We start from the raw sequence: 26,065 nt of genomic DNA on the forward strand, positions 1-26,065 counted from the left end.
AACTACAAAAAAGATCATATATAACTGTTTTACATTCATAAATAGGATATGTAAGTACTCTTTTCAATTAGAACGTGCCGAAACTGGCGTCGGTCTCAGAAAGAAGCTCGAAAAGTTGTAGTTGTCTTGATAAGCTTTACACCCATCGACTAGCGTAGCGAGAATGTGTGATAGACATTGGATTCGTGCGCGCCAAAATCCAACGACAGATGGACAGCTTTCAGGGGTACAGAAAGTGCCGTCGTGTATTTGTCGGTGTAATTAAGCAAGTAGCAGGGTTTTATGGGCAGACATGTATTGTCATCAGCTAATGAAATTTATAACCACGAATTGTCGTGTACTCAATAATTAAACGCACACGTTTCGGCAAACGACCAATCATAAGATATCCAACGTGCTATTTGAGTGACTTGTTTAATTTTTCTAGAGCCTGATCGTTTAACACCGACTTTATTGAACTGGCTGGGGTCAAACGCTTGGAAGAAGGCGACGCCAGAAGCCGAACGTGAAAAACGCCGACTCGCATATAAGCTTATATTCTTTACGAGGATTTTTGATTATTTGTTGAAATCATTAAATAGAACTTAAGCGGCCAAGATTGCAACAAAATTACTGACATTTATTTAAATCAACGCGTCAATTAAAATGTGACGTACTACAGCAAACGCCACATGTCACCCATAAGGGGCTTATTATATCTAGTGTATTAGTCGGTATGAATTGCAGGCGCCTCCGTAGCCTAATGGATATGGCATCGGCCTCCTAAGCCGGGGGTTGCGGGTTCGAGTCCCGCCGGGGGTACGTTTTGCATTTTTCAATCCAACAGCTTTCTTTCTTTTGTTTAGGTATATAAAGTGATAATTATTCTTTTTTTAGTGTTACCAAGGAAATTCAGTGACCTTGTTACTCGATTCAGTATCTTCGCGATGCGCAGAACAGTGTGAATAACAGTCGATCTAAAGGCGCGAAAAACAAAACTCCGAGTGACGTCAAACTAGAGTTTTCTTAGAATTATATTCCAGCCACCGGTTAACGATCTAATTATTGAACTATTTCAATATCATCATAACGAATTCTTACAGATAGGGAGCCTTACTCTAAACCATCGGACTAATGATTTTTTCCGCATTCACATCTTTGTTTCTGAATCATGTAGTTCACTTCTTCAATTTGTACGAAATCGCACCAGGATTAATCAGTGACGTCACATTGCTATAGTTTCGAATGATTATATATGGTTTAGTGCTGTAAACATTGCCCGTCACGGACGTGTTATTCACAATATACCCCCGTGCCAGAATTGTCATCATTGCAGTTGGCGACTTGAATGCAAATACTTGTGGATACTGTTCACTCTTTCAAAAAAGACTTTTTCAGCATAAAATATGTATTTTATTTGAAAGGCAAAGTGTTTTAGTGCCTTCCTAGAAGTTGTACGCGAAACCTATAGTGACCTGCAAGATACTGACGACGACAAACTGGCGTTGATAAAAGCCGTCGCGTCCGGGCGGATCCGCCAGGTTCGGCTGCTGTTAGATCGGTACATTTCTACTGAGATTACCGACGATTGCGGCCAAACGGCGCTGATACACGCCGTCTTCTTGGAGAACGAAAGATGTCGCGAGAAAATCACGCGAATCCTGCTGAAAAAAGGAGCCGTGGTCAGCAGAGCGGATATTGTCGGCAGGAACGCGCTGTCGTGGGCCTCGCTGTATGGCCGATGTCGCGAGGTCCAGATGATGTTGAAATACGCGGATATTGACTTAGATTTAAACCACGCTGATATCAATGGACAAACCGTTCTTTATCACGCCGTATCGTCCGGAAATGCGGCAACGGTCAAGCAAATCGTCGATGCTTTGAAGCGCTTCTCGCTTAGTGTTGATATCCCCGATGCAACTGGAGTGACTCCGCTGATGCACGCCATGCAAATGTGCCATGATGTCTGCGCCAGTATTTTGGTTCATCAAGGTAACGCCAAAGTGGGATTGAACCTAGCCTTTACGCAAGATTTCATCAACGCGACACAGTGGGCCACGAAGCCCTCCGAACGGCGACTTTCGTTTAGAACGAACCCGGCTTCGAAGTTCCCACCAATTATTTCACAAGCCGTTTGGAATAAGATAAAATATAGGGAGAATCGCGCCGCGCAACACAGAGTTATAAATCCTTTAGATTCGGACGATGAAGATTCATCGTATGGATCGGAAATATCTTGTCTTACCGAGGCGTCCATAGACAGTATCTGTCTGGATAGTCCGACTTGTGATATTCCACGCTCGATCCTGGCAATTGAAGGCATGTCATCGGATGATGGAATCTCCGAAACCGAGTGTTACTGCGGCGAAAGACCGGTCAGGCTGAAACGTAGGCAACCTTTCAAACCGACTAAAGAATTGAATAGACTTTATCGAATGTACGAAGAGGAAATGAGCCCGTCGTATCGTCAAGACACGAAAAACATCGCGTCAGAACAGAAAAAACTGGAAGACGCTGAGGATACGGTGATCAGCAGTTCAATCGATTCTTCGAGTTCAAGAAAATCAAAACCAGAAACGAAGACGTCTTCAACGGTCCCCGTCCCAGCGCAAGGTAAAATATGGTGTTCTTTTAAGTTATTTAGATGTTCTTTTATTATTTAAATTACTTATCTTAGTATCTTATAATGAACGTACATTATTTCGTAGGTGTTAAGGTAAACAAGTGGCTTGGAGCTCGTCGGGATTTGATTGGTTTGAGAAAGTTCATGTCCATAGCTCGACCGAGAATAGCGGAGACAGCAAACATCGCGGAGTCTACAAGTTTACCACAGATCTCAAATAAATCTACACCACTTGTGTCACAAACTAAAACATCGCCCGGTTCTTCTGATAGTAGCAATAAAGTTAACTATTCACACTTGTGACAGGGAAAAAAGAAAAAGGAACTGCCGAAACCCGGGATCGAACCAGGGACCTTTAGATCTTCAGTCTAACGCTCTCCCAACTGAGCTATTTCGGCTGATGACAGATTTATGTGTTTATGACGTATATCATAATGAGCATAGCGTATCCAGATCAATGCGCCATCTAAATGATTTTTTTAGAACTTGATTTATTGTGATAAAAAAGAAGAGTTAATTTTGTTCTTCAGTCTTGCCGAGTTAAGCTTCAAGATTTTCATGGAAAGATTCGCAATAAATCAAAATTTACAACAAAATCATTTTTTGTATTCTATTTCGCTTTACATTTCGGCATATCGTGCGCTGTTACTTCGACGCGTAGAGGTAGCTCCGCTTTTGATTTTCTGAGAGTATCAGCCTTAGCGAGACTAAGGTCCCTACAGATCAGTCATCCTAGATGGGATAAGGAGAACATTTCAAATTTCGAGGAATTGTCTGCATATCTATAAACTCAGCTCTTTCTAATTCGGTACCGCTGCCCCAGTTCGGCAACAAATCCTGCGGTTCCAAAACTGTACCGTACCGGGAATCGATTTAGGCGTAGTTTACTAAAGGCCTATGTCCAAACATTTCTAATAGCCTATTTCGCAAAATTGAGTTGTTTTGGCTATTTTGTTCAACGGGTTTCAATGCTCAGTTTAGAAAGGTTTTAATGAATCAAGGAGTCGTATAGCGGAATAACAGGAGGCCGGTGTCCCAGTTCGAATCCTGTCCTGTCATCTACCGGTACTCGGAAAAGTATTTTTTCTGGGCTGTATCAGTACATAAGAGTGCATTAGTCCAGATTCCTGAGCGTTCTGGATGCTCACACATAAGCTGTTGAAGGATGCATCTAATCACTAGGGGTGAGGTCTTCGGAGGGTTTGGCCTACGCAATTGATTTGGAATGGGCAGGGTTGGCAATACGAGGGCTGCAAGAAACATTAGTGAGCGTAATGGCACAGAAAATTTAGGACAAAATGGGGATTTTCTGCCTCTATCAAGCCCATTTAGATTCATCCTTTCAAATCTGAATTAGTTTTATCCGCCATGGAACCGTGGATTCTAACGTAGTAACAAAATCAATGATAAAACTGCTTGTGCAGAAATTTCATTAAGTTTAGATTTATTTACATAACAAGTTTAAGATGAACTTAGTTTAATAAACGATGCAAGCGATGTATCATTCGAGGTGAAGTTTTCATATACATGAAATACACATAATCTACATACTAGACACAAATTTACACGAATTCTTTCACTTCAGTCTCCTCAACTCTAGTCGCTATGATACATCGGTGATTTGAAAACAATATCTCCCAACTAGTCACTCCATATAAAACTGATCAAAAACGTGAAGCAAAAAGTTCCAATTTAACCATTTTAAAAATGTTTTCGTTAATTCATTTGTGTTCAATAATGATTGATACAATAAAAACTAAATCATCAGACAGAGACATATAAAACGTACATTACTACATACAAGACTTTCTCCCTGACAACTGCAGTCACCCGCTTTTACACCGTGATACATTCTCCAAATAGCTCGGCTCAATAACTCACAATTGGAGATAACTATTTTCCCATTATTTTCATAGCTCGGAAATATCGTATCGTTACACAGATATCTTCCGACTTTATTAAGGATCTTTACTATCAATTCTGAAAGTTTCCAGGAATGATTGGGCTCATCGCATATCTAACAAATTTCGAATTTTCTGAGGCAACTAACGTATTTGAGGCGAGCAGTGTCATAGCTTACTGCAGTTCATATCTTTTTAAACAACATGACAGTAGACTTAGTATATATATATATATATTATATATATATAATACATATATATGTAATATTTACAGAAGTTCACATCTCTAAAATAACAATTTAATGATACCACTTCTCTCCATCTCTCTCTGTTAACTTCTGAGTGGAACTCTCGAACTAATGTTTTTTTTTTTTAAAGAGTAATAAAACATCGATTTTAATAAAGAGCTCGTCGTCCATTTGGGCGCCGAGCACGAATTCAATCCCGACTCCTAGACCAGCACGTATCGACGACGCGAATTAAACCGTGTTATTTTCGACTTCTTGTTTGATAAGTTCTTCTGCCGTCGCCCTGAAAAAGAAATCGACCGGTTTAAAAATGTCAGGTCTACAGAAACGAGAACCGATGTACTGTACGTGTGAAGAACAGTCACTTACTCACTCAGATATCGGTTCTTCTGGCTGAACGGCAGCAGGCGATGAAGTGACATCAGCAGCTCTACAAATAATCAAAGTTAGTCGTATTATAAAACACAGAGCGCAGTTGATAACTTTGAAGTCTATGGTTTACTTTGCCGGATCCATTGTCGCAGGAAATTTCTATTATCAATGACTAATAATATAATCCTTTATTATGAGAGATGAAAAATTTTGAGAAAATCTTAATGTAAGATTTTCTCAAAATTGCTCATTCTCAAAATAAAGGAGAATTGAAGTGCTCGAAAAGCATTCTACAATTTAGAGGAATTATCAAGGACACGTGGATCAATATAACCCTGAATGAGACTCGACACTTACCCCGAGCCGTCCGAATGGCGAGATCGTTCACGTGACCTCGACCTCTTGACACGACGAGGTGAACGCGACCTCGAGCGTCTTCTGCGACGATCTCTCGAACGTGACCTAAAAACAACAAACGAATGATAGAATAATTCTTACAACTCTGATCCAATTTATACAGGGTCCCTACAGATCAGTCAATCATGGAGTTTTCAAGGAGTTTCAAAGGAGAAAATTTCAAGGGAGTGTCCGCATCACTTTGATATCCCAATTATTATAGACTCCTCCTAAATCTGTACTGCTTATCTCAGCAAACCTGTAATCCAGTGGATTTTCAATGCACTACCTAAACTCATTTGGCACCCCTAATAGGGTAAAAACAAATCCCCACAGTACCGGTTTAGGCATAGTTTACTGTATAACTTTATAATTACCTATTTCCTCCAAATTGAGGAAGTTTCAAATGAGTTTCAAGCATTTTGCTCAAATTAAACGAGTTTCAAGCACCTTAAAAAGCATTTTTAAGGAATCGATAAGTCTTAGGGACCCTGTTGATAAGAGAGTTCAAGCGTTTATTCATTTATACCTCCTGCGTCTGTCTCTGCTGCGACTACGACTGCGATGACGTCGCGATCGATTACGACTATTCGACCTCTCTCTACGCCGGCGATCACGCGACCTCGACCGGCTGCGACGACGTTCCTTCGAGCGACTACGACGAGCACTACCGCTGCCGCCGCCCCCGCGTGATTGGCTGCGACTCCTGCGACGTTGTTTCTCTCGCTCCTTCTCGCGCTGCTCCAGTTCCTCCTTCTCTTTCTCCTCGCGATCTCGTCGACGTTCCTCTCGTTCTTTTTCACGTTGCTCGCGACGATCGGCGACGCTTTTCTGTAAAACATCGAGCAAAATATGATAGAATCGCACGCTTAGATTCAACTGGAACCAGTTACACAGTTCTATCATATTCATGCAATAACCATTGATTCAATAGGTACCTTGAGTTCCTCGAGTTTTTCTCTGATTGTGATGAAGCCGAGATGAAGTTTTCCGCCGAAGTGGTCAGCCAGTCGGCGGTCGTTGTCGTGGATACCGAGGTACGCCGAACAAATCTCGCACACTCGTAATTTCTGTTGTTGATAACTCGACGCGGGCATCGAATTCCGGAAATCCATCTACGAAAAAAAAAAAAAAAAATTCATAACGAATTAAAAACTGGTGTCGAATTTGAAAAAGAAAAATATCTAAGCGTCAATAGAATACATACTTCAGCGCTTCCTTTCATTTTCTTCAGGTCTTCGATTTCTGCCATTAGTTTCAGCGACTCCTCCACGTGACCTTCAGCTCCAGCCTGTTCAGCTTTGGCGAGTTTTGTACCGATCTGTTCACCGAGTTGATGAATAACTTCAGCCTGAAATAAACGATCATAGCCAGCTGTAATCGACTGATATGCATCTGACTACTGACAACCGGGTCCAGTTCCACAGTTCTGATTTAAGATATGACCCTGGGTTAAAACATCGAAAATGAACTAACTTTAACTCAGAGTTAACTCTAACTCACAACTGTAGAACTGGGTCCAGTGCTTGATTTTCAGTATCCAGGTATTCCAAGGGTACTTAAATTTTGTTGGGACACTAAAATCTACCATCCACACAGGACACAAGAAATTTCTTATTTCACAATTCGGAGAGTTTATTCTTTGCTGTGATTTTTTTTTTAAATCGAGTAATTGAAAACTTAAGACAAACTGGAAGGATACCAAACTTCGATGTGGCAGGGAAGTGACGACGTAGGATCTTGTATCCTGAGAAGATACTAGCCAGAATTGCATATATCCAACCTCGGACCAAAGAATAGCCAAGCCCAAGGGCGGAGCTTGGAAAATAGGAAGGAAGGGTCAACAGATAAAGCAGCCACGCATAATATCAAATTTGCAGTTATTTACAATAGGATTATCTCCTAATGGGATCTGAACTCAACACGAGGGCCAACGTAAAGACAATTCCTCTAGATTTACCGAACCCGATCTACCGGTATACCGATGCAAAAACACAATAGTTCAACATTAAACATACATACCTTTCCATTGGCTTCTTCACTGAGTTCTTCCTGTGTTTCTTTCAGTCGACGAGCCGCTTGTTCAGTACGTCTATCACAGTCAGCGACAAAACTCTGCAAGTGCTCCATCGCCTACAAAAAACAATTCATCAATTCAATGAGCTCTTAGGGAAAATGTATATAATGGATCTTATGAATTTGGTTACTTGTGTTTTATTTCATCATGTAATCTAAATCTATAGAGTTGGTTTTTAAACTTATCATCTATTCGCCACATCAGAATGAGCTACTTGAAAACAAGAGATTAAACGCTGTTGTTACAAATTTCAAGAAATGCGATCGAGGCATTGCGCAGTAGATAAAAACTTACATCTATGTCGAAATAATAATCTTTTAAGGCCTGTGCAGTTTCGTAATCGGCGCGAAGAGCGAGATCGTGAATTTTCGGGCATTCACCGAGGTCCATTCGCTAAAAAACAAAACAATCCATTCATCAATACGTCTACGATATCAGCTGAATAAATGAACTTATTACTTACCAAAACAGTACATACAACAATCACCACTGGCTTTTAATATCTACTGACAACTTATTTTCGAGGACAGATATTGATCGAAAATTTTATCGATTTTCCGATCGCTAGTGAACTAATAATAAACCGGACAGGGATAGATCCCGGTCTCGAGAAGTAAATACGTACATGCCAGAGTACAGTTCGTCAGTACGTGTTTAGTGTGTAGTGAAATCACACGAGAACGAATTCTTTAAATATATAAAATTCATCATTTCATTCAAATGAAAACGTAAACTATTCGGCGATATTTGGAGAAAACAAAATCTACGTTAAAAACCACTCACAGATTCTCGACGTAATAAATGAACATGAATTAGATTAGAAATAAGTGGATAGTTTGGACACGTATTTCTACGATAGATCGATCGCCTGCAACATAAAGTCATCATCGCCTCGTCGTGCGTTAAATTAACAGAACAAAGATTGATTTTTTTTCAGGGGTTGATTATATACGTACACCATTGTCCGTGAGGTAATTACTTACACATTACGTTAACCTGCTACCCAAAGCGCCTTTTTTTCACAAATGGTGGGCAAGACCCAGGGCATTAGCTTTTAAGACAAAAAGACATCGAACAGTTTTAGTCCAGACCCGGAATCGATCGGTTTTCAAAACGCTTTAAAAAATCGATGCCCTAACTAGTAGGTTACACACACACAATAGACATACATCTGATGATACCAGATTGAAATTCATTAATTCATAAATCAAGACTCAAATATAAAATTGGAAGCCATGAAAGCCAGAAATTCAAACTAAGTTCACTAGAATTTCACATGTAAAAAAAAAAAAACTCAAGCCCAGAATTTGAGATTATTGAAAGGCCCCGAACCAGTCGTAATCCGATCGACGATAATTTACATGCCACAAGGGGGCGCAATTTCCCGATGTATGGATAATAATTACGATGAGATATTTGAACTTACCGTGCTAGCGAGAATATCGTGCGGACAACAGCTGAGCAGGAAACTTCTACATACCCGAGGATCATCAAACCTCACTTTATACTTGTTGTTTTCACCTAAAAGTTGCCAGAATCAAACAGATATCGATGAGATGAATTCATTATCGAATCGACATTCATTTTCCGCGGGGGAAACTAAACTCAACAGTCACTTAAGGGCCGACTAACACAGATACTGCTAAATCCATAAAGTTAAATTAATCAGCATAATTGAGGTTTTGTTTGACAGATTCAAACTGACGTTCTTTCAGAGTTTAACTCTTAAAGCCAATGATTACAAAATCATAGAAGACATTTAGAATTATAGGAGAGCAGTATCTCTGAAACGATTTCCTCAATATTGAAACAATATGACAGCATGGGTTTTATGCTGATCTCTGCAAAATGGATTAACCAGATTGATGTTATATAATTGAAGGAAATGGACTGAAAATTCAGTACGTTTTGAGCAAAAATATGGGTAATCACTACAAGTAAAAATGAAATATTCATTATCGATTTGAATTAGAAAATTCGGAACTTGACTGCTTTTGATGAAATTTTAAAAACATTTCCGAAAGGTAACCATTGAAAAAGCAGACTCTGCGTTAATGTAGTTGAAAATTGAATAAACTACTAAGAAGTCGAGGAAACATTTTCGGACTTAATAATATACATCTTTTATACTATTTCTTTTGTTATCATTGCAGGATTTTCCACACATTAATTCCAGACCAAAAGGCTTAAGCAACACCAAAAATATTGTTTCAACATTGAGAGCTCACACAGCAGGATTCAAACAAACATTCGAAACAATTTCCACGTTAGTCGTCGAGATAAAATACACACTGCGATTTAAATCTGTTAATCTGGTGACATCGTTCAATGACTAGAGGTCTTCATCCGGATGGAAGCTACACCGGGTGATTGGGAATATTTGAGCGAGGGCAGTAGAGAGAAGAGTGTTTGATGAACATCTGAAAAACAGACTTCATTCATACGAAAGGTACGAGCTCCGTCAATATAGACCTACTCACACGACCTATACACGACATGTTACAGTTCGGAAAAAAATAATTTCTTTTTCTTTTCGAATTCAAAATTGAGAGATTTAAATGCTAATACATCTTACATCTCGGTCATCCTTATTACCGAGATGACGTATTTTACCGAGATCAAATGAAATGTAACATATTTACTTATTCCTTATTGATTTTAACACTTGAAATCATATTATATCAGTAATAAATGCCTGCTGGAGTCATATTTTACATATTTTGTCGGATATTTTTGTAGAAAAATAACTTTTAACTTTACCGAGATGAGACCATCAATCAATCAAATTCAATGAAATTTTATTGCTAACCGAGATTGCGTATTTGAAGTCAAAATTGTTTTTACACAATATCCGGAAAAATATGACTCTAGAAGGTATTTATTACTGATATAATATGATTTCAAATGTTAAAATCGATAAAGAATAAATAAATATGCTCTATTTCATGTCATCTCGGTTGATCTCGGTAAATTACGTCATCTCGGTGAATAAGGATGACCCCTTACATCTTAATCCAACCAAGCTTTCTTCCCCAATGCAAATTCAGAAATCAATTTTCAATATGGTAAATTGGAGGTAAAAAAATGTTTACACTTTTACAATTTGTGTATGCGTAAGGCATCAAAAATGAAATATGAATCTAAAACCTGAAGGGAAATGAGAACATATCTTGTTATTTTATGATTGAATCAACTCACGGCGGCACCGGCTTGGATCGACGTGTCAATTCTCCCATTAACACTGGTAATACACAGTACCAGGCAGAGAAAAATGGGCTTCCCTTAAAAAATGGGAATTGAAAAAATTAATAAATCATCGTTTCTGAGGAATCCAACAACATTCACAAATACTTCTAGAAATACAGTCACACCCACAATTGAACCCCTACCCCTTATCTGTATACAATCAATATGTAATAATTTCAACGGGCTTCTTTCTTTTCCAGGATCGGACTCACTGCCTCCCTTCCTCACAGCCTCAGCCAGCCAGGCCCTCGCGCTCTCTCCTTTGCCCCCTTCTTGTTTTGTTTGTCTCGTTGGTCGTCTTACTTCTCATTTTCAAGTCGCTAGAATATGAAACCAAAATGAACAATCGGCATTTAAATATGCTTACCATCTCTACCAGTACCCATCAATTCATCGAGCATAGCCCGAATCTGGTCGTGGGCCGACATTTAGACGATATTCAACGCTCAATCAGCAGAACTTAAATCTATGACGGCATCAACCAAGGAAAAATGGCTGCCACATCATGAGAAATGATAGTTGAGGCCGCTAGGTGGCAGCAGCGGCTGGTGGAGGCCGGTGCTCACGATTTCGCTTGGACCAATTCAATTCAATTCAGTTCAAATACTTTATTGACACTAATAAATTTTACAATAAAACATTTTAGTGATACGACCACTCAAAAATCGTTTCTTTCTTTGTTTTTTTATATATTTTGGGGGAATGCTCGAAATAATTTCCTGATCGTATGAGATATCGTAGCGTCCAGACAATGTAAGAATTGTATTGTATTGACCTGCACATTCTGAAGAAGTCGAAGGTCGCGTGGATCCCGCAGTAGCTGTCATCTGATAAAATTTCCCTTTTCCCTTTTTACGCCCCTTAATCAAACTCTTTGTAGTCGTCGGTTATCTGTGACAAAAATCATGTTAAGACCGCGTGCACTGACACAAGTTTTAAGTCAAGCAAATACGGGTGGAATTCAGTATACCCTGTAAGTTGACATTTCATTTTCACTGACACAACTACAGCCTCTACCACTACAAAACCAGTGGCCTTATTACAGGATCAATTATATTTACCAATCACCCTAACATGTTGTTGTTTTTCAGGTTGTTAAATGGTGAAGGTGCCTTGCTAGCGTTTGCCGGATTTGGAGATAAAGATGCTCGCGTAACAGCAGCCATAGCCAGTGGAATTTGGGCTGCATATGAAAAAAGTGGCGCCGTCGCTTTCAATGAAGATAAACTGCAAGTTGTGCTTTTAGAATGTGAAGTATGTCGGAACAGTGTGACGATTTACTAAACCGAATCAAATCTCTTTTATTCCTGGTTACATTTTGTTCTGTTTTTAGGAAGGACGCGTTGTTATAACTAAAGTTGCAAGTCTTCTCCTGTGTATATATGCGAAAGAGGATGTTGGATTCGGTCTTCTGAGAGCGAAGGTATCCAATCAGAGCGTGTCCAAAAACTGTTTGCTTTTAACAAGTAGTAATCATTAATAGATGATTGAACCACTTGATAAAAGGTTTTCACTCTTGACTTACGGTTGATGATACCTAGAGAGGTTATTCTGTGAAAAATTTTCAATAAATTTAGTTTATCTATCACTGAGAAAATATTTCCCAAGTAGCGATTCACTTTTGTGGGACGTTCAAGACTTCTCTAATCTTATCATATCGGTACATAAATCAATCTGAATTCTTTATTTTAGGCTACTGCATTAGCTGAGTATTTAGAGGAACCGCTGACACAAGTGGCTACATCTTGAAGAATTGAATCCTTATGAAATAATCTCGATGAATTTAACGCTCGTTTCATTTGGATGCAGCTACAACTTTTTTGAGTTCAGGAGCATCAAAGATGTTCGAGTTTCTGGACTCTTGATGAATAGTGAAAATGACACTGGCCTCTTGATGAAATTTAGATGGTTTGATTCAAGAAATGATTGATACACATTAAGAATACTGATCTATTATTAAAGCGACGATTAACGTTTGATGGTGCTAGTTGATTGCTCGTTTGTAGTGTGTAAGCAGTTTTTGTTCTATTGAGCATCATTAAAGTTTTGTTGCTTCAATGAAAACTTGGATCAATTAGAATCGAGAGATACCATATTTTCTAGTTGTTAAAGATAAAAATGTAAATTTGAACTGAATAAATATTGTACATGTAATATACGGATACTTTAATACCCTCGGTTTTTCTTCAATCTTTTGATTCTACTCCATCTTCACGGATAGGATCTGCACCTCTGAATCAAGAGCAATTCAACAAGGACATTGATATTCGATATAAAATATTTATTTCGTTAATAAAATTTCATCGTTTACCAATATACAAATATTAAAAAATAATCAATTTTTCTCATGTTATAAATCGTATTGTCTACAAAGATCGGACGTATCAATTTCTGATTATTTCATGGACCGTAGTCTAACCAGTTCAATCAGGCAGAACCCTTAAGGATTGATGAAAATCAACTCGGCATTTCAAAATTAACAATCTACATACGACCATAATGATATTAAACACCCCGGTAGTTCTCTGATTTAATCATTTCATTGGAATGTATAAGAAATGGAGGACAAACGTAGTACTGGACAAAGAGGCGTCCTAACATCACCCTCAAAATATCCTTCATGTAATAGTCAACTGTTTTAACCAGATCAATTACAAAAGCTAAGGAATGAACCTTAGTTTACCCATTCCAGTTTTATAAAACTAACAGCCCCTGATGGATGGAGTAACACTGTTTTACGTATCTAATTTTCGTAAAAAATATTCACTAGACAAGAATAATAAATAGCGATATGTTTTATTAGAATATCATATTGAAATGGCAGGAATGATTTAGAGTTATAGATTAGATATAATCATGATTTCTTATTAAAGATTCAACTAAATACCTAATTAACACATTTTCAATTAACTCATCAAATAAATGATGCCGAAAAGGTCGAAAGTTCATAAGCCAACAATCGAGTAGCCCCTAATTAAACAATTTAGGGTTTGGAGGCATTTTTAGGTCAACTACAATCATAGTGGATGCAAGCATATTTCACGTATATAAAATGATATAATAATAGCATATAAATAACATATACATATTTACAAGTATTCGCTCTCGCATGAAGTGAAAATGTTGTTTGGAATGTTTACGATTAGATTCACTTAAAACAAAGAAATTTTGGACAAATCTAAATAATGATAACTGACGTTATATTCAAACGGTTCCCAAAGAGAAAAGTCTTAAGAATGTTTCTAAAAATGATTTCTCAATTACGAACGGAACAAAATCTTTCGCAGAAACAAAACCAGTGGCAACGAGAATATAAAGATCGACAGCGACAATCGGTTGGAGCTGTTACAGCGCTCCGAATCACACGTCCAGCTACAGCCGCGGTAGATACGATCGTGGTCATCAAACCCAAAATACTGGCACTGATTACCCATATCTCTAGAACTACAGAACCGTTGAGTTCCAACAACACCTACAAGATACCGAAAAAACAAAGTCATTAAGCATCAATCTCTGCGAAATTCATCGATAACATTCAAAAAGGTCTTATAATCTCGTACATAAATTATTAATCTAACAGTTTCAACTTTTATCATTTGAAGGGTTTCCAGATCGAATCTAAACCTCATCATCAAAGAAACAGCACGTCTGATATTGTTTCTCAAATTCTGTCTTCGTGACTTGGTAGATACGGTGTTTAACTCATAATTGAGAAGTTGTGGATTCGAATGAAATATGCTATTTGGGAAGGGCTTGGATCAGTTTTTCCCCAACTCTCATTGATCTATCAATGGAAGTTCTAACTCCAAATAATGCAAGGGTTTTGAATACGAATGAGTGAGATTTATCTGGATACCATCCTCGCTCACCACAAGTGGCTGTGAACCCAGGACCAACCAACAGCAGAATCACCATACATTCTGTATACATACCTCCCCATGCACCAGTGATTTTGATACAGTATTTAGTGTCGACGACATTGCACGCAGTCGGAACCAGATTCGTCATTTCAGGATCAAACATCTCTAAACATTCATCGGAGTGTGTCGAGTTGCACTGATAACATTCAAAGGCATTACCTGCAATACAAACAAAGCCATTTAATACAAACATGATTCTAACAGCCAACAGGGATCATTCATTTATTACGTACGCATCAGGGGAGGGTGAGAGGTAAGTGCATAATCGCATACTGTTATGCTTAATGTATATGAAAAAATGATTGCCGATTTTGCGTACAGAGGGGGGTTGAAAGTCAGATTTCATGCGTACGTAATAAATAAATGATCCCACAATAAATTACTTGTTTTACATTCGATTATCTACATCATTCACATCACACCTATATATTCTATATGGCAGGAAATATTTAAGTTTGAATGTAAGTAGTATATTATGTATGTTGTTATTGTTGGGCGAGGTCAGATTCATTTCAGAATCGTGAATCATAAAATCAAACCATTTTCTAATTCAAAAACTGGCAGTATGAAAAAAAATGGCACTCACTTAGATACGGTAAATATGACAGCGCAATAAGGAATATCCATACGCTTAATCCAAGATGCAAGTTCTTCGGCAACATCGTGAAAATCGCCTCAAAAACCCAGAAAATATCAAAGAATATTTCACAAATTGTAGTTCTCGAGTATGAAGACCCGGAAGTGCGCGCGGCGCCCTTGTTTTCGTGGACGTACTATTTGCCACCCAAACCCAATCGAGGATTTTTGAAATTCGTGGACCCGCACCGCACTGTGTGACCCCGTCGAGGCAGGTTCTCTCGCCAGAACTAAAATGTTTGGTTTTCTCGCCCGAGAAAACCAAAAACCGGATCAAAGTGAAAATTTTTTAATCGTTGGTCGTCGTTGCTCTAGCCGTATCATTTTTTGGTTGGCCCGAATCAGCCATACGATTTACAGGATTGAGAAAAGTATAATTTTAAATGTATATAAATATGCTAGAAAAATTATGAATGTTACGTAAATAGATATAATTTTCTATGAGGGCCAGGCAAAGCCTAAAGGCTGCTAAAGCGAGCACGGGCCCGCCAGCGGGATTGACAGATATAATCGGCTATTTTCTACTGTGTACTTGTGCAGTTATAATAGGTTGGAATTTGCGAAAGTGATCCTGTGCCGTAGTAGGAAATGAAATATGATTTTGTTTTATGTTTCAGGGTATGCTTATTCATTTGAAGTGGAGACTGGCGCCATATGTTCGAGATAGAGTGTTTGCAGTGGATTAGTAAAATTTGCACTTCTTCGATTGGGGTAATTTTGAATCCCCGAGAAGCGAAAGTCCTAAATGCGTCATTTGAGCAGAGAAATCTGAAGCTCCACGTTTTATATTCTAAGAAAAGTTGCATCGCAAGAGATTCATCCTCGAATTTGTGGCGAATAAACAAATTATAAAAATATTTACTGAGAAGAATATGTATTATGAAATAATTTATTCTAACTATCAATCTTAATAATTTCTCTCAAAATCAGAATCGTTACAATAATTTCTCGATAGGCCTACTGTTGAGAGAATTATGATTAAATACACAACTCTTCTGAATCCATTCGCAAATACAGCCTTTTAAGTCCAACCGTTTGACGATAAATCTTGGGATTCTGAACCAGTATCTGCTTTATTTGACGAATGAAGTGCCTTCAATTCTCGTTCATTCTTTTTCCGATTCCTCTCTTCGAATTCGAGCCTTAAAATAACAGAAAATACGAACAAATAGATGTATCGACATATCTACCGAATGCAAACGAGTAAAACACCTCGCAGGATATTTGAGACCATTCCTGCTGAAAGCTCACAACACTCCTCTCGCAGTGGGTCAAACTCGAAAATTAGTTAAGACAGACGTCATACCTTCTTTTTAATATCCGGTTAACGATTACTTCCGTTGTGATTTCTGATTCACTATCAATAATCTGAAATTTTCCTCTTCGTTTTGGTTCCTGGTTTCAGAAAAGATTTGCACTGTATCAGGGATTTTGTCTTTTATAGTATAGTATGTTTTTGAATACAGATATGTTCCTATCACAGGACACTATGTGACGTAATTACTCTTACCGCAAAAGGATCATCTCCGTGCGATGGCAATCGGATTGGTGTTTTTCCGTGGACAACGAGATCAATCTGCAGAATGATATTGAACAATCAAATAGCAGTGTATATAGAAACAAACATAGATCGCCGAGGTACGTACCTTAAAAAGATCCATTATATCACCTGTACAAACCAAGGGAACATCAATTACTACTTCGGAAACGAACTAAAATTAAAAAAAAGTCGAAACTAATTATCATCATTGTTTCCATCGTGCAACAATTAATTGAAGGGAGATAAACTATATAGAAAAATTAAGTCATGTGATCCATGATAAGATGAAAGTGCACTGGACGGGTTTCTTTACTTCGATGTCTCACCCGAGTTGCTAGAAGTGACAGTACTCTCTCGTGTAAATTCAGTATCGGGTAATTACTGCCTTTGCACTGATTCACAATCTGGAAGAAAACCACACAACGGATTGATTTAAAGTAGATATATACTCAGTGATACGCGTAGATAGAATCTGAAAAATAAACGAGATGATTTACCTGATCGGAATGTACACCAACAATAAGATAATCACCAGCTGCGGCCGCCTTCTCCAGAAAACAAATATGACCCATATCTCATTATAGTTAAGAATAAATTGATTTTAAGCATTTCTATGAAAGTTAAAGAATACGTAAGCCAGTATATTTTATATGGATACGTAAAATATCGAATACCCCGGAGGTATAAACGATTCGGTCTCCAGGTTGAGGTTCTTTTCCCGATGAGAACTGAAAAATTCTGCTACTGGTCACCAGAGATCTAGTTCCAACTGTGAACGGACTGCATACAGACGGCTAAAAAGATCAAATTGTAATGAAATATATATATATATAGCTGTTGTCTTCACAAATAAGGCGAAATATGCCAATGTTTATCGATATGTTAGCGTTTTCTGTCATTTTAGATCCAACATGGGACTCTGAGGAAAATCTCCACCAATCCGCTCAATGCCAGTCCATTCTCACCTGTTCTAATCCGTTAGCGACTGCGTCGAATTCTGCCCGATCATTTACGTTTGCGTGATGGATAGTTGTCATCGATAATATTCTACAAATCAAAGACATGATCATACTTTCCTTTGAAATTAAATGCCATCTCTTTTACGTACCGGAAAACTAAGAAAATATGCGTTCGTTACTGACCTGTCGACTATATCAGTTGTGGAAACGCCGTGTGTTCGTTTGAATACCCTAAAATAACAATTGAGAACCATGGAAACCCAAAAGAATTTCACATCATATCTGGATATACAATGCATATGACGATATCCCTGCACGTCTGATTCGTAAAGAAATCAGAGCATCTAGTTATTTTGTACTACACGTACTTGAATTTGCCAGCTTCTTTCAATTTAGCGTAAGGATCACATCCGGTTTCTGCCGATATTGGCAAGTCATCTGAAAAGTCGATCATTTGATCGTTAACATCGATTGAAGGAGTATATTTCACATTAATCCTCATTAATCCCGCACAGATCGCCAGTTAATGGGATCGATCCGGCATATTTTGTGGTTGTTTTGCATAAAAATAGCGAACAAAGCTGAGTAATTGAACGCGTACCTCCATGAGCACAAAAATCACAGCCAGCATCTTTTAATGTCTCCGGCCCGAGAAGATACGGCGCAGATGGGTAGATCTGAATAGATAAAAAGAACCGAAACAAGTAATAGCTGCAAAAGCATCTTACTGATTTTTACTGGGTTTTGATCAAAATCTATATACACAACATGGATTTCATCTACCTCGTCGACCCATTTAATCGATTTGAGAAGTTTCAGTCTTTCTTCGTACGTATAAACTGGTGGTCCCTTGTGTTGTGTTATTTCTTCTGCAAATAGAACATGTTTAAACTTCCATCCGAGGACAAAATGGCACATTATTTGGCACACAGAGATTGGGAGGCGGATGGGTTCACGTTTTGTTTGGATCTGTCTATTAATCTACGCCAGGTGCTTTTCTCCCTACCAGACCTCACGTTGTTCAACCTTGGGAATATATGGGTGACTAATTAGTATCTACGTGTACTTACCATCAGGATGGAGTGCAGCAACTAGAATATCACCGAGCTGTTTAGCTTGTCGAATCGCATTAGAATGGCCGTAATGGAAAATATCATAACTACAACAACAAAACAAGTTTTGGATATTGCATGGAAGAGTTAGAATGTCTCTGTGGTGCCCGAGGGCCCAATATAGGTTGAATCAGTATATTACCACATGAGACGACAAATTGCAAAATAGTTATTACGACTCCGTGGTATAGTGATTAGTGATCAATGTAGAAATGTAGATAGCATTCGCATTTTCATGTTTTAGTTTCACGCCCGCGTAACCTGAGGATTTGCACAAATCCCTAAAATTTTCCAATTGCTTTTTTCAAAGAAACATTCCGATACATACTTTACATCAGAAAAGGGTGGATTTTACAAAAAGGACGGCCGCTATTTTGATTAAAGAAGGCGCGCTATCGAAATTGACCATGAAATTTCTATTTGTCCCTTTTTTTCATTACATTAAGGTGCCCATATTTGAATGATATAGAAATGCCCATGAAAAGTCCTTGCTGCAGATAGGTTGGTCTTATACAGGATGGTTTCCAGCGAGTTCATTTCTTAAACAACATGACATCCGATCGATCAACTTGGCAACCTCGTCAAAACTGATCGCAGATTGATAAATCGAGAATTTTGTTTCTTACCAGCCAGCGACGTAAACCTTCTGCCCTTTGAAATCATCCATTTAATTCGTGGTCATCAAAAGCATGCAACAACTCGCAACTTGCAGTTCGTCATGCTTTTTGCATGTAAAAATACTGCAGGGCTTCATAAAGAAGCAGAACTGCAGATGTTGCAATTCTCGAAACGTGCCACACATTTAGACAATAAAACCGAATTGTCACACGTGTACAAGCAATAAACATGTGTTGGATTATGATTACAGTACTCACTGTCTTCACTAAGTGTCCAGATTTACATACCTCCCCAAGCACCAGTGATTTTGATACAGTAATTAGTGTCAATGACCTTATGCACGCAGTCGGAGCCAGATTCGTCATTCCCAGTCCACACAGAAACTGTTAAAAAGCGAGTCTACCGGTCCCCAATAGTCACAGGTGACATGTAAAACAAATTTTGGAATGCTCTTCACACCTGCCCAGCTAGCATGAATCCGTGGCCACGAGGAAGAATATTTTGCCAGTGGTTTTTACTTCAGGCAGAAAATACGTCACCGTCGGAATCAGATTGGTGCCCGATGGAAAATGGATGAAATACCGAAAAGAATAAAACACAGAAAATATCCATGTTTGTTTTTAATGTTAAACGTATCAATGATTACAACTATTACAACATATCGCGGCTCCAATCCAGCTCAAAACTCGTGTTGGCACAAACAATTTTACAACATATATTCTCAGCATTACAACTCAGCTTTTTATCAAAATTTTCGTGGGGCTGCACTGTGTTGGACCCCTGCTTAATCCAATTACACCGAAGCACCGATAATCTTCACCACTGATGGCAAGGATATGTACCCCATTCAAAAAGCTTCCAATCGCCCTCCCTATAAAGACGATACATTATCTGACACCGCGTACACCAGCATCTTTTTGGAAAATAAACATGCCCGCTTGGGCTTGCTACAACTGGTGTATACACAGTCTTATTCGGATAGAATTCTTCAATGATCGGAGGATCTGGGGTACGATTGAGTATTGTCGTGTGAGTTGAAATGACCTCCTCTTCTGCGGTGACGTTTTCTTCCAGTTTCGCGAGCAATTCTTGAAACGAATCCCCCCTCGAGAGATCGTGTACATGCTCAATTTGCGTCATGCGTCGCGCTCGTGTTGCTTTAGCTGGTTGGCGATGCACAGCCGGGAATTTCGACGGTAAACTGCGCTTCCTCGCCACGTCTTGTGGTATCTTAGGTCGTTCATTCAACTGTAGAAGCTCCGCTTCCACGATAAGAGACGACACAGTATTATCTTTATCTTTCTTTTCCACCGGTTTCATTGCTGAAATGATGCATGTTTAATATCATATATGCATTTCCCACATGGCCAGCTGGACTTTGAACATATAATTAGCAGTTAGAAAAACAAATAGTTGAAATAAGAGGACGGAATCCGAAAATATAAATATGTAAAAAGTTTGAACTTACGATTAACTGATAGGCTTCCGTTGGAATTCGGCGGAGCAGTAACTGATATTTTACTCTTTTTATGTGGAATTGTTCCACTGATGGAAGAAAATGCTTTCGAACTAGATCCAACATCTCTCGTGGTGATAGCTGTCGAGCGCGTTCCGATTTTGGAGACGAGTGATTTATCGTTGAGACCAAGATCGCTAACCAACTTGGCGGCTTGGTTAACCAACGGGTAATGAAGCAGGCGATTACCGGCTCGATTGGGCCTCGTGTAGAAATCTCGATAGATTCGTTCCATTTCATCGATAGTCGATTCCTTACGCGTTTTTGAAGAGGCGGTTCGAGAAAGTTTTTGCTGCCGCTGCTCCTGTTTCGATTTACGCTGCTGAAAGGCCATAGTGCACTGATCGTGTTTCTGTACACCCTGCACTCGATATCACTTCGCGTGAAAATATCTGTAGAAGTTGTGTCTTCGTTTTCACGTACCCGTATAAATCGAATTTCTAAACTCGCTGATATCTTGATATCAAATTCAATTTCAGCGTATGTCTGCGTCCGTTATAAGATGATGCCTCATCTAACGCACGTTATATATGTCAAATTTACACTTCTTCGATTGTGATAATTGAATTCGAGAAGTGAAAATCCTAAATGCGTCATTTTTACAGTGAAACCAATGACAATAGCATTTCCAGGTACGAGAAGGGTTTCATCACAACCAACAAGAGATTTCTCGAAAAAGATAAATTCTAAAACAATTTACTTGATCTATGTATATAATCTATTTCAACCATCGATCTCGATAAAATATTTCAAAAATTAAATTACAATAATTTCTCAATAAATATGCATTCGTGTTTAGAGAGGCTTTGATACGGAAAATACACAAATCTTCCGAATCCATTCGCAAATACAGCCTTTTAAGTCCAACCGTTTGACGATAAATCTTGAGGTTCGGAACCAGTTTCAGCTTAATATGACGAATGAAGTGCCTTCAATTCTCGTTCATTCTTTTTCCGATTCCTCTCTTCAAATTCGAGCCTTGAAATAACAGAAAATACGAACAAATAGATGTATCGACATATCTACCAATGCGACGGAGTAAAACACACCGCAAGATATTAGAGGTCATTTACTGCTGAAAGCTCGAGACACTCCTCTCGCAGTGGTTCAAACTCGTAAATTAGTTAAGACTAACGACATACCTTCTTTTTAATATCCGGTTAACGATAACTTCCGTCGTGATTTCTGATTCACTATCAATAATCTGAAATTTTCCTCTTCGTTTTGGTTCCTGGTTTCAGAAAAAATTTGCGCTGTATCAGGGATTTTGTTCTTTATAGTATATAATATGTTTTTGAATGTTCTTATTTGATAGGACACGATGCGACGTAATTAATCTTACCGCGAAAGGATCATCTCCGTGCGATGGCAATCGGATTGGTGTTTTTCCGTGGACAACGAGATCAATCTGCAGAATGATATTGAACAATCAAATAGCAGTGTATATAGAAACAAACATAGATCGCCGAGGTACGTACCTTAAAAAGATCCATTATATCACCTGTACAAACCAAGGGAACATCAATTACTACTTCGGAAACGAACTGAAATAAAGGAATAAGTCGAAACTAATTATCATCATTGTTTCCATCGTGCAACAATTAATTGGAGGGAGATAAACTATATAGAAACATTAAGTCATGTGATCCATGAGGAGATGAAAGTGCACTGGACGGGTTTCTTTACTTCGATGTCTCACCCGAGTTGCTAGAAGTGACAGTACTCTCTCGTGTAAATTCAGGATCGGGTAATTACTGCCTTTGCACTGATTCACAATCTGGAAGAAAACCACACAACGGATTGATTTAAAGTAGATATATACTCAGTGATACGTGTCTAGATAGAATCTGAAAAATAAACTAGATGATTTACCTGATCGGAATGTACACCAACAATAAGATAATCACCAGCTGCGGCCGCCTTCTCCAGAAAACAAATATGACCCATATCTCATTATAGTTAAGAATAAATTGATTTTAAGCATTTCTTTGAAATTTTAAGTCAAACACTACGTAAGCCAGTCTGAAACGTATCCTTTCCTTGCACGCTCTCGCACAATCGGACTCCACCGTCATTTATTGATAGCTTTATCAACCCTCAACTTTACATTGAACTATACATTTCATAAGGATACGTAAAATATCGAATACCCCGGAGGTATAAACGATTCGGTCGTCAGGTTGAGGTTCTTTTCCCGATGAGAACTGAAAAATTCTGCTACTCGTCACCAGAGATCTAGCTCCACCTGTGAACGGACTGCATACAGACGGCTAAAATTGTAATAAAATATATATACTTGTTGTCTTCGCGATAATATTGATTTTTGCAAGGCCGGAGATGCCATTGCTAGCCGTTCTTATCAATTCCGATTTCTAAGAAGCCCTGAGGAAAATCTCCACCAATCCGCTCAATGCCAGTCCATTCTCACCTGTTCTAATCCGTTAGCGACTGCGTCGAATTCTGCCCGATCATTTTCGTTTGAGTGATGGATTGTTGTCATCGATAATATTCTACAAATGTATAATCAAAGGCCCATACTTATATTTTCCCACGAAATTAAATGTCATATTTTTTTCACCGGAAAACAAATGGGCCTAAGGCGAACGTTACTGACCTATCGATTATATCAGTCGTTGAAATTCCCTGAGTCCGCTTGAATACCCTATAATCATACGTAGAATTGACAAGTGAAATACGGTACGTAACTTTCGCATTACGACCGTTTTGCAGGCCCGTGCCGAGCTTTTTGAGGGACAGTTCTATTTCTAGAAAAAGGGCACTTTTTCGAAAAATCTTGACCCCTATTGTTGACAGGCTTTTTGAAGAGCATTTTGAAAATTTTAGGGGGTTTGTTAGCTACCCCCTTGGCACGGGCCTGCTTTGTACTTCTGACTTATAAGTGAATCGACGAAAGGTAGTTATTTTGTACTACTATTTGTTACGCGTACTTGAATTTGCCAGCTTCTTTCAATTTAGCGAAAGGATCACATCCCGTCGCTGCTGATACCGATACATCATCTGAAAAAGGCCATCATTTGATCGTTAACATCGATTGAAGGAGGATATGTCACATAATTCCACATTTCAACCGGGATCCTTTAGGACAATTTGTGGTTGTTTTGCACAAAAATAGCGAACAAAGCTGAGTAATTGAACGCGTACCTCCATGAGCACAAAAATCACAGCCCGCATCTTTTAATGTCTCCGGCCCGAGAAGATACGGCGCAGATGGGTAGATCTGAATAGATAAAAAAAAACGAAACAAGTAATAGCTGCAAAAGCATCTTACTAATTTTTACTGGGTTCTGGTCAAAATCGATATATACACCATGAATTTCATCTACCTCGTCGACCCATTTAATCGATTTGAGAAGTTTCAGTCTTTCTTCGTACGTATAAACTGGTGGTCCCTTGTGTTGTGTTATTTCTTCTGCAAATAGAACATGTTTAAACTTCCATCCGAGGACAAAATGGCACATTATTTGGCACACAGAGATTGGGAGGCGGATGGGTTCACGTTTTGTTAGGATCTGTCTATTAATCTTCGTCGTATAAGGATCCACGCCATGGCGTACGTGTATCTCCCATACCAGAAATCGCGTTGTTCAAACCTTTGGGTGACTAATTAGTATCTATAAAAAATGAATACGTGTACTTACCATCAGGATGGAGTGCAGCAACTAGAATATCACCGAGCTGTTTAGCTTGTCGATCGCATTAGAATGGCCGTAATGGAAAATATCATAACTACAACAACAAAACAAGTCATGGATTTTACTCACTAATTCAAGCGCTAAATTTTTCCCCTTTGCCTGTGCCTTCTTCAGGAAATATTCTCCCTAATTATTTGAATAATAAAGAACTACCCATGAAAAGTCCTGACTATAGATTAGGCCGATTACCACGTAAAAGTATAAGTAGTCGTACGTACTACGGAAGCGATAAGGGGCCTCGAGATGTCGCGTTCCAACTCGACAAGTCGTCATATTTATGTCGACATACCGCGATATATCGCGTCACGTCGACATGAATATGTCGACATATCGTGACGTTTTCACGACAAATTTCGCTTTTTCGCCCATTTTCCACGGGACAAACCGTCATTTGAAGACATGTCTAAATGTAAGATGAGGACACCAGTAATATGACGACTGAGTTTCAAGTCGTCGTGAATATGTCGACTTGTCGCGAGGAAAGTGGTCGAGAAAGCGAAATTTGTCGTGAAAACGTCACGATATGACGACATATTCATGTCGACTTGACGCGATATATCGCGATATGTCGACATAAATATGGCGACTTGACGAGTTGGAACGCGACAACTCGAGGCCCCTTATCGCTTCCGTAGTAGTCAATTTTCTCACAAATAACATCATAACACATATGTACATCTGACCACGATCCATCATCACTGATCGAAGATTGATAAATCTAGAATTGTAATAAGTTTTATACCAGCCATCGACGTAAACCTTCTGCATTTTGATATCATCCATCTCATCACTTAATTCGTTGTCCATCAAAAACAACAACTAGCAACTTGCAGATCCGGCGTCGTGCTGATGAAAAATACTGCAGGCCTTCATATAAGCAAGCAGTTGCAGATGTCGACGCGGCACACGTTGTTTTATTTTGACAATAAGCACTTTTAAGGCGATGAACATGTGGTGGATACGTATATAATTACAGTAGTACTCATTGCCTTCATCAAGTGTCCGAATTCTTTTTCGAAAAATTGAACGCCACAGCGTAAACCGTAGTTCATAGTCATAGTTTTTAAGAAAAGAAAAAGTATAGGCCTACAACAGTTGTACGTCTCAGTTTCAAATATTTGATACTATATATATAATATATATATATATATATATATATATATATATAGGTCAAATTCTCAGAATGAAAGACAATATATATCTTTCTTT

General features: G+C 38.6%; 4 protein-coding genes, 2 non-coding genes and 1 pseudogene across 13 annotated transcripts; 2 read left to right on the forward strand and 5 right to left on the reverse strand.

The window, feature by feature from the left end:
* The first annotated feature begins 728 nt into the window (after positions 1-728).
* On the forward strand, positions 729-801 carry Trnar-ccu (transfer RNA arginine (anticodon CCU)). The gene has a single exon. It is a non-coding gene; the product is annotated as a tRNA-Arg (tRNA).
* Positions 802-2,927: 2,126 nt separating this feature from the next.
* Positions 2,928-3,000, reverse strand: Trnaf-gaa (transfer RNA phenylalanine (anticodon GAA)). The gene has a single exon. It is a non-coding gene; the product is annotated as a tRNA-Phe (tRNA).
* Positions 3,001-4,044: 1,044 nt separating this feature from the next.
* LOC141903074 (putative RNA-binding protein Luc7-like 1) lies at positions 4,045-11,338 on the reverse strand. Of its 7 annotated transcripts, XM_074790968.1 has the most exons (12): positions 11,210-11,338; positions 10,795-10,877; positions 9,023-10,016; positions 8,580-8,647; positions 7,891-7,989; positions 7,542-7,652; positions 6,727-6,870; positions 6,458-6,634; positions 6,049-6,350; positions 5,481-5,585; positions 5,125-5,181; positions 4,045-5,034 (listed from the first exon to the last, which is right to left on the reverse strand). In XM_074790968.1, exons 5-12 carry the CDS (start codon positions 7,984-7,986, stop codon positions 4,983-4,985), a joined length of 1,044 nt encoding a protein of 347 aa, XP_074647069.1. In that variant the 5' UTR covers positions 7,987-7,989; positions 8,580-8,647; positions 9,023-10,016; positions 10,795-10,877; positions 11,210-11,338; the 3' UTR covers positions 4,045-4,982. The 7 variants fall into 7 exon arrangements, with proteins under 7 accessions (XP_074647069.1, XP_074647066.1, XP_074647065.1 ...); XM_074790965.1 differs by having other exon boundaries at positions 7,891-8,647; positions 9,023-9,117; XM_074790964.1 differs by having other exon boundaries at positions 7,891-8,647.
* A 313-nt stretch (positions 11,339-11,651) lies between these two features.
* Positions 11,652-13,000, forward strand: LOC141903802 (ragulator complex protein LAMTOR2-like). Its single transcript, XM_074792121.1, has 4 exons — positions 11,652-11,815; positions 11,934-12,096; positions 12,176-12,265; positions 12,535-13,000. Exons 1-4 carry the CDS (start codon positions 11,748-11,750, stop codon positions 12,589-12,591), a joined length of 378 nt encoding a protein of 125 aa, XP_074648222.1. The 5' UTR covers positions 11,652-11,747; the 3' UTR covers positions 12,592-13,000.
* Positions 13,001-13,108: 108 nt separating this feature from the next.
* LOC141903075 (UPAR/Ly6 domain-containing protein bou-like) lies at positions 13,109-15,490 on the reverse strand. Its single transcript, XM_074790969.1, has 3 exons — positions 15,349-15,490; positions 14,775-14,921; positions 13,109-14,314 (listed from the first exon to the last, which is right to left on the reverse strand). The coding sequence occupies exons 1-3, from the start codon at positions 15,422-15,424 to the stop codon at positions 14,103-14,105; spliced, it is 435 nt and encodes a 144-aa protein (XP_074647070.1). The 5' UTR covers positions 15,425-15,490; the 3' UTR covers positions 13,109-14,102.
* An 844-nt stretch (positions 15,491-16,334) lies between these two features.
* Positions 16,335-19,750, reverse strand: LOC141903161 (ethanolamine-phosphate cytidylyltransferase-like). Of its 2 annotated transcripts, none has more exons than XM_074791174.1 (14): positions 19,636-19,750; positions 18,968-19,056; positions 18,681-18,766; positions 18,499-18,574; positions 18,266-18,335; positions 18,081-18,128; positions 17,904-17,985; positions 17,597-17,732; positions 17,436-17,512; positions 17,265-17,342; positions 17,045-17,110; positions 16,909-16,974; positions 16,705-16,793; positions 16,335-16,540 (listed from the first exon to the last, which is right to left on the reverse strand). In XM_074791174.1, the coding sequence occupies exons 1-14, from the start codon at positions 19,674-19,676 to the stop codon at positions 16,420-16,422; spliced, it is 1,125 nt and encodes a 374-aa protein (XP_074647275.1). In that variant the 5' UTR covers positions 19,677-19,750; the 3' UTR covers positions 16,335-16,419. The 2 variants fall into 2 exon arrangements, with proteins under 2 accessions (XP_074647275.1, XP_074647276.1); XM_074791175.1 differs by lacking the exon at positions 19,636-19,750 and adding an exon at positions 19,152-19,204.
* A 2,201-nt stretch (positions 19,751-21,951) lies between these two features.
* On the reverse strand, positions 21,952-25,639 carry LOC141903404 (ethanolamine-phosphate cytidylyltransferase-like; annotated as a pseudogene).
* Positions 25,640-26,065: the final 426 nt, after the last annotated feature.

The sequence above is a fragment of the Tubulanus polymorphus genome, chromosome 4 (genome assembly GCF_964204645.1).
Source record: "Tubulanus polymorphus chromosome 4, tnTubPoly1.2, whole genome shotgun sequence".
Classification (NCBI taxonomy): Eukaryota; Metazoa; Nemertea; class Palaeonemertea; order Tubulaniformes; family Tubulanidae; genus Tubulanus; species Tubulanus polymorphus.

What these genes read in the sequence shown, in the direction of transcription:
- LOC141903075 (XM_074790969.1), bottom strand. Translation starts at nt 15,424, where the DNA reads ATGTTGCCGAAGAACTTGCATCTTGGATTAAGCGTATGGATATTCCTT. An exon ending in GTCATATTTACCGTATCTAA is followed by an intron (nt 14,922 to 15,348) that starts GTGAGTGCCATT and finishes TTTGTATTGCAG; the next exon opens with GTAATGCCTTTGAATGTTAT. An exon ending in AATCACTGGTGCATGGGGAG is followed by an intron (nt 14,315 to 14,774) that starts GTATGTATACAG and finishes GGTATCTTGTAG; the next exon opens with GTGTTGTTGGAACTCAACGG.
- LOC141903161 (XM_074791174.1), bottom strand. Translation starts at nt 19,676, where the DNA reads ATGGATGATTTCAAAGGGCAGAAGGTTTACGTCGCTGGCTG. An exon ending in AAGGTTTACGTCGCTGGCTG is followed by an intron (nt 19,057 to 19,635) that starts GTAAGAAACAAA and finishes TTGTTGTTGTAG; the next exon opens with TTATGATATTTTCCATTACG. An exon ending in ACAACTGATATAGTCGACAG is followed by an intron (nt 17,986 to 18,080) that starts GTCAGTAACGAA and finishes TTTGATTTGTAG; the next exon opens with AATATTATCGATGACAACTA.
- LOC141903074 (XM_074790962.1), bottom strand. Translation starts at nt 11,270, where the DNA reads ATGTCGGCCCACGACCAGATTCGGGCTATGCTCGATGAATTGATGGGT. An exon ending in GTGAAGAAGCCAATGGAAAG is followed by an intron (nt 6,871 to 7,541) that starts GTATGTATGTTT and finishes CGTTTATTTCAG; the next exon opens with GCTGAAGTTATTCATCAACT. An exon ending in CGCCATTCGGACGGCTCGGG is followed by an intron (nt 5,182 to 5,480) that starts GTAAGTGTCGAG and finishes GATTATTTGTAG; the next exon opens with AGCTGCTGATGTCACTTCAT.
- LOC141903802 (XM_074792121.1), top strand. Translation starts at nt 11,748, where the DNA reads ATGTTAAGACCGCGTGCACTGACACAAGTTTTAAGTCAAGCAAATACG. An exon ending in TTGTGCTTTTAGAATGTGAA is followed by an intron (nt 12,097 to 12,175) that starts GTATGTCGGAAC and finishes TTCTGTTTTTAG; the next exon opens with GAAGGACGCGTTGTTATAAC. An exon ending in TCGGTCTTCTGAGAGCGAAG is followed by an intron (nt 12,266 to 12,534) that starts GTATCCAATCAG and finishes TCTTTATTTTAG; the next exon opens with GCTACTGCATTAGCTGAGTA.